The following is a 6,902-nucleotide window of genomic DNA, read 5'->3' as shown; positions in this document are numbered from 1 at the left end:
GCAGAAAGAGAGTCTAACACAATCTAAAGGAAACTCAGGCAAATGAAAAATAGCGAACGCGCATATAATATCACTAGTACTGATATGAATTGAGGACGCACTTCTTTTACTAGTGGTGTAGCCGTCGGCTACAGCCGTCTACCTTTGATCAAGAATAAACACATAGCCCCTGTCAACGTTTTTGCCTAGGATTTCTTGACCCGAGCTCAGTCAATCATTTTGTGGTCAGACAAAAGTGCTGGAATGTTCAGTCCTACCTCTACCTTCGAAGAGACCCGTACATCACACATCCACCCACGGAACTTTCATCTTCGCCACCAACCTCACTCCACGCCCCCGCCGCCCCGTCCTGAATTCCTCAGGTCGACGCCGAATTCTCTTCGCCGGTCAATTCCGCGACTCGTTCCCCCGCTAGAAACAACAGAGCCTGCAACAGTTTCTGTGGTTGACAGCTTCACTGATGTGGACGCACGGCCGTGCCGCCCGGGAAGGGATAGACTACTGCGTGACTGCGGTCGATCAAGTACGTGTTCGTCTTCCTCCGCGCGCGAACGCTCCCCCTGCAAGTACAAATAACCGGTGCCGCTGCACAGAAATGAGGGGAGGCACGGAGGGCACAGGTTCAAGACGATCAACTTCGCGGCAGCAAGGGAACGAGAATACGAGATGGCAGCTGGAGCGCTTCCTCTGGGTGTGCTCGTCGTGCTGCTCTGCGTGGGCGTCGTGCGCGCGGCGGACGCGGACATCGTGGCCGCGGGCCGTCCGCTCTCCGGCGACCAGAAGCTGGTCTCTCCCGGCGGCAAGTTCGCCTTGGGACTCTTCCACCCAGGTGAGAGCACGCTACATGTGCGCATGGCTTGACGACGGCCAGTGTAAGTTCATGGTGGCCAGTGGTGTGAGATGTTTCTGCTCTGTTTTTCTTCTGGCAGACGGAGCAGCCGACGGCAGCTGGTACGCCGGCATCTGGTACCACAAGATATCGGTGCACACGCCGGTCTGGGTGGCCAACCGCGAGACGCCGGTCTCCAACACGTCGCGGCTCGCCATCGCGCCCGACGGCAACCTCGCACTGTTCGACGGCGCCGGCTCGATTGTCTGGTCAACGAACGCCAGCACCAGCGGCGTCGCCAATGCCAGTGACACGGTCGCCGTTCTCCACGACTCCGGGAACCTCGTGCTCACGCCCGCGTCCAACGCCTCCGCAGTGCTGTGGCAGAGCTTCGACCACATCACGGACACGTGGCTTCCAGGCGGGAAGCTCAGGCGCGACAAGCGCACCGGCGTCATCCAGGCCATGGCCTCGTGGAGGGCGCGCGGCGACCCCGCGCCGGGGATGTACGCCCTCCAGCTCGACCCGTCCGGGGCGAAGCAGTACTTGCTGCTGTCGAATGGCACCCATGTGTACTGGGCCACCGGCAACTGGACAGGCAAGTACTTTACCGGGGCGCCGGAGGTCGCCGCGTCGAGCGGCGGCTCCGGGTATAGCTTCAACTTTGTGGACAACGACGACGAGAGCTACTTCACGTATAACTTCGCCGTGAACACGACGGTGTATCGGTTCGTCATGGACGTGTCGGGGCAGGTCAAGGGGTGGTTCTGGGTGGAGGCCACGCAGGGATGGAATCTGGTCTACGCCGAGCCCAAGGCCCGGTGCGACGTGCCTCGCGGCTGCGGCGCGTTCGGCGTGTGCACCGAGGGCTCGTCCACGGCGTGCGACTGCGCCCGGGGATTCAACCCGCAAAGTCCGGCGAGCTGGGGCCTCGGCGACTACATCGGCGGTTGCGTGCGCAACACCCAGCTTCAGTGCAGTAAGAACAGCAGTGGCCCGTCGGACGGCTTGAAGAACGTGGAGCAGGACAAGTTCCTCCGCATCGACCGCATGAGGCTCCCTGACGATGGCCGAATGGCGGGAGCCGCAAGCTCCGGCGACTGCCAACGCGCGTGTCTTGGGGACTGCACATGCTCCGCCTACGCGTACAACGGCAGCTGCTTCTTGTGGCACAATGATCTGTTCAACTTACAAAACGGTGTCCTCGACAACCAGGCCAGCGCCGGAAGCCTGTACCTCCGTCTCGCTGCGTCGGAGCTCCCAGGCGCGCGAAGCCACGTATGGAGGGACATCAAGGTCGCCGCCGTGGCACTCGGCATCACGTGCTTCGTGATCGCCGCAGCCATTCTTCTCGTTCGTACGATAAGAGGAACGATGAAGAGGAGAAGAGCGACGATACTGAGCGGTCTCGCCGCCGGCGATGGCTGCGTGAGCTACAAGTACAGCGACCTGCAGTCCCTGACTAAGAACTTCACCGACAAGATCGGCGCCGGCGCCTTCGGGTCGGTGTTCAAGGGCCAGTTTTCCGACCGCACCGTCGTGGCCGTCAAGAAGCTGGAGGGGCTCCGGCAAGGCGAGAAGCAGTTCCGCGCGGAGGTGAGCACGCTGGGCACCGTCCAGCACGTCAACCTCATCCGCATGCTCGGCTTCTGCTCCGGCGGCGGCGACCGGAAGCTGCTTGTCTACGAGTACATGCCCAACGGCTCGCTCGACCGGCACCTCTTCCGCAAGACCTTCTACGTCCTCAGCTGGCAGGTGCGGTTCCAGGTCGCGCTCGGCGTCGCCAAGGGGCTCGCCTACCTCCACGACAAGTGCCGGGACTGCATCATCCACTGCGACGTGAAGCCCGAGAATATCCTCCTCGACGCCTCCTTCGGCCCCAAGGTGGCGGACTTCGGGCTCGCCAAGCTCGTCGGCCGGGACTTCAGCCGGGTGCTCACCACCATGCGCGGCACCGTTGGGTACCTGGCGCCGGAGTGGATCAGCGGCGAGGCCATCACGGCCAAGGCGGACGTGTTTAGCTACGGGATGATGCTCTTCGAGATCGTGTCCGGGAGGCGGAACATCGAGCAAGGGGAGAGGCGATCCGTGGTGTCGTCGACGGCAGACGCGGACGGTGCGGAGGAGCACCCGACGACGACCTTCTTCCCGTTGCTGGTCGCGAGGAAGCTGGCAGAGGGGGGCGTGATGACGTTGCTCGATCCCGAGCTGGAAGGCGACGCGAACGCCGAGGAGATGAGGAGGGTGTGCAAGGTCGCCAGCTGGTGCATCCAGCGCGACGTCGACACGCGGCCGACGATGGGGGAGGTGGTGCAGGTGCTAGAGGGGCTGACGGACTTGGAGATGCCACCGGTGCCTCAGTACCTTGAAGTGCTCGTGGGACGGCCGGTACACGGGACGGCGTACCATAGCGATAGCGGGGAGCAGCTTGAAGCGCCCGCGGGAGGCGGGACGGCCGGTACACGGAACAGTGTACCATAGCACGGAGCAGTTTCTCCGTTCGTAGAAGCTAGAGCATATCTCGTACTCCGCGCCATGGAGCATTCCGGCTGGAGCTAGTATTGTGTTTAGGTCTAGTTTTTTATTATAAAGTTGGCTAATGAAAACGCCATTGGACTGTAATTGTGTCATGATTAATTGATTATTTTATTCTTACTGAGGAAAAAAACATCATGCATAACATTTGAACGAACGTGCATGAAAAAAGTTCATATAACCCCCACAACTATCAATTTTGGGCCAATTACCCCCCACGTCTAAAACCGGAATCTTAATCCCCTGAACTTTCACAAACAAGTCAAAACACCCCCTGCGGCCCATTTTAGTGGTTTCAGAGGGCGGTTTTGCCAACGTGGCATCTGACGCGTGGTACCAGGATGCCAGGTAGGATCTGGGAGGGCTGGGTGCGTTTTAAATCCCCCCTGCGCCCCCAATGCAGTTGGACAGCATTTCCCCTGAATGTACAATGTTCTGACAGCAATGTACAGTTTGGTAATGACAAAACTATGCAACAAAGATGCATTGCACATGAATATAAATAGTACTTCTCACTATATAGTCTGACATAACAGCAGTTCACAAAATAGCTTAGCTCTGAAGTCTTAACTATCCAGACATGATTTTCTTCTGATGCTTTACATCAACAAAAGCACATACTTAATAGCTGATGTTACACATCAATGCCAATCATTTGTTTCACTTTCTAACAGTTCCAGTTATAAGCCAATAGAGCCTGTCATTCCGTGGCACTTGAGAAAATGCTCCTGATTGTGAAGATGCTCCTGGCTGAGAAGATGTTCTTGATTGACAAGATGTTCTTGGCTGAAAAGATGTTGCTGGATGTGAAGATGCTCCTAGCTGAGATGTTGCTGGATGTGAAGATGCTCTTGGCTGAGATGTTCTTGGCTGAGAAGATGCTCTTGGCTGAGAAGATGTTCCTGGTGTTGTTTTCTTTGTACTCTTCTTTCCTTTGCGAACTTGTCTCTGCTGTGCTGGAGCATGTGATGTTTGAGTTGTAGGAGCTGGCTGAGAAGATGTTGCTCCTGGAGGTGGTGCCACTAGACACTGTTGCTTCTTCTTCCTTGATGATTGTTCCTGTGCCATCTAAGAAATGAAAAAGAAAAGTAAATTAGTAAATATTGTGAAGAAAGAAAGAGAAACATGACAAGGAGAAGATACCACCTCAGTGCTTTCCTTTTGCTGCCTTTTCCTTATTCTTTTTGCTGCTCTGGTGTAGCTCCCATTGGCTTTCTTTCCAGCTTCTGGATTCTGAAGACATTTCCTTTTGTTATGATCAAAATTTCCACATAAAGAGCATGTTATTCTACAGCCCTTCTTTGTCAGCTTTCCATTTTTAATTTCTTCACCCTCCTCTTTTCTTCTTTTTGTCTTCTTTCTTCCTGGCATTACCCTCTGAGGAGGTGGATGTGGCTTTGGATTTTCTGATACTGGCCAATTCTCTTTCCCCTCAACTGGTTGCAAAACATGATCATATATCTTGTTGTACTCACTGATAAGATAGCATGGTGCAATGAAATCATCTACCTTTTTGCCACAAGTGTAGATTGCACTTATGGCATGGCTGCAAGGCAAACCTGATAGTTCCCAGTATCTGCAAGAGCACTGCCACTTTTCCAAGTTGACTGTGTACCTCCTATGTTCTCCTTCTTGTACTTCAAAACCTTCTTTTCCATTCCAAAGCACCTGGCAATTAGTTGACCTCTTGATGTTCAACTTCAACTTCTTGAAAATGTTTGGGCAAATGGTTCCACTCCATGTTGCTGATTTGCCCCTGTTTTCTTGTATCCGTGCCATCATCTTCTTTCTAATGATCTCATGTGATGTGATGACAGGGTAAAACCTTGACCTCATAATTGCATTGTTGAATGATTCACACATATTATTCTCAACTGAATCACACCATGAGCCTAGTTTGAAGTATGCTCTACTCCAGTGTTCTGGTGCAGTGTTCATAATATCTCTAGCTCCTTCTGGACTTTTCTGTGCTAATTTGGCTTTGTTGTAGTTGAACTGGCTCCTATCAAAGGACTTGGCACATGCCCAAAACATTTTCTGCAATTTCTTCTCCCTATGTTGCTTCCTCCAATTTGCATATATATGTCTGGCACACATTCTGTGCTCCGCTTCAGGAATAATTTCATTAACAGACCTGATAAGACCCTGCAGTTTAATAGCAATGAGAAGACGAACAATGAGTCGACCATAATCGACCATAAAGAGCCCACCTAACATGACTCTACCTGACATGCATGTACAGTCGAGGCCGATGAGTCGACCATAAAGAGCCCAGCTAACATGACTCTACCTACCATGAACATATGAAAACATTCAGCACATACCTTCTGTTGATCAGATAAGAAAACCCATCCATCACCATGATTGCTTATCTGTAGGTCCTTTTGGAGAAGTGAGAGAAACCAATACCATGACTCATAGCTTTCAACCTCAACTGTGGCCCAAGCAAGTGGGTACATCTGATTATTAGCATCTCTGCCAATAGCAGACAAAATTTGCCTTGTTACTGCCCCTTTCAGAAAGCAGCCATCTAATCCCACCACTCTTCTGCATCCAGCTAGAAACCCTTTTTTGCAACCCTCAAGGCACACATACATTCTCTGAAAGACTGGCTTGTCATGAATGTCTGGATCTAAACAAACAGCTACAGTGCTCCCTGGATTGCTTCTAACTAATTCTAGGTGGTAGTCAAACACTCTAGAGTACTCACCATTGGTCATATCAGTGAGCTTTGCCATGACAAGCTTTTTAGCCCTTTTGCACTTTGAGAGATTCACATCAGCTAGCAAATCCTCAAGTACTGCCTCTTGCATTTTCTCCACCCTCCAAGTAGGATTGTCCCTAATCTGCCTGAAATATTTTTTTGCAATAACTGTGCTAGTAACCAGCTTGTTGTCCCTCCTAGGAATGCATGTGTGCTCATTGTTGTACCTCACAACTTGTAGCCAATCAGACCTGCTGCTAATTGATCCATAGATGCTCCAAGGACATCCAGGCCAAGAGCACTGTGCACTGACCCTCTTCTTCTCATCTTTAGGGAATCTTAGGTGGTGGAAATTAACTGGCCCATATTTAACCAAAGCCTGCTTGGATTCCCTACTGTCGCCATTCCAACAGCAAATTCAGGTTTCTCACTAGTGCCATCAAACACTCTGTGTGTTGTCTTCCTCCTCCTCACTTCAGTGACCTCTCCATCACTGCCCTCATCATATGACAGATCATCATCACTATCAAAATGTGGTGTGCCTTCTCCATCTGAATCATCTAGCTTACCTGTTTCAGGCACAACAAAATCATCAGGCACTTTGCAAGATTTCCCCTCATCTTCTCTCAGCATCTTCTTTCTCACTTTCTGCTTCAACTCTTTTGCATATTTTCTCAACTCCAACACTTCGTCATCAGATGCTGAACTATTACTCTCTGCTGGAGGGACAACATAGTCACTATTAGATGTTGAACTATCAATACCACTATCCTCATTTTGAACTGATTTTCCTCTGTCATGATTTTGTATGGGACCTCTGTTAACTGGTAACTT

The 6,902-nt window shown here is 52.0% G+C and overlaps 1 protein-coding gene across 1 annotated transcript; it reads left to right on the top strand.

Moving 5' to 3' along the window:
* Positions 1 to 566: 566 nt before the first annotated feature.
* Positions 567 to 3,312, top strand: LOC123092994 (G-type lectin S-receptor-like serine/threonine-protein kinase At2g19130). Its single transcript, XM_044514870.1, has 2 exons — positions 567 to 829; positions 930 to 3,312. Exons 1-2 carry the CDS (start codon positions 667 to 669, stop codon positions 3,308 to 3,310), a joined length of 2,544 nt encoding a protein of 847 aa, XP_044370805.1. The 5' UTR covers positions 567 to 666; the 3' UTR covers positions 3,311 to 3,312.
* Positions 3,313 to 6,902: the final 3,590 nt, after the last annotated feature.

This window comes from Triticum aestivum, chromosome 1B, assembly GCF_018294505.1.
Source record: "Triticum aestivum cultivar Chinese Spring chromosome 1B, IWGSC CS RefSeq v2.1, whole genome shotgun sequence".
NCBI classification, from domain to species: Eukaryota; Viridiplantae; Streptophyta; class Magnoliopsida; order Poales; family Poaceae; genus Triticum; species Triticum aestivum.
The sequence above is the reverse complement of the archived record's forward strand: the minus strand, read 5'-3'. Positions and strand labels throughout refer to the sequence as shown.

Excerpts from the sequence above, each read along its gene's own strand:
- LOC123092994 (XM_044514870.1), top strand. The coding sequence starts at position 667 with ATGGCAGCTGGAGCGCTTCCTCTGGGTGTGCTCGTCGTGCTGCTCTGC. Across the intron at positions 830-929 it reads CTTGGGACTCTTCCACCCAG|ACGGAGCAGCCGACGGCAGC; the intron begins GTGAGAGCACGC and ends TTCTTCTGGCAG.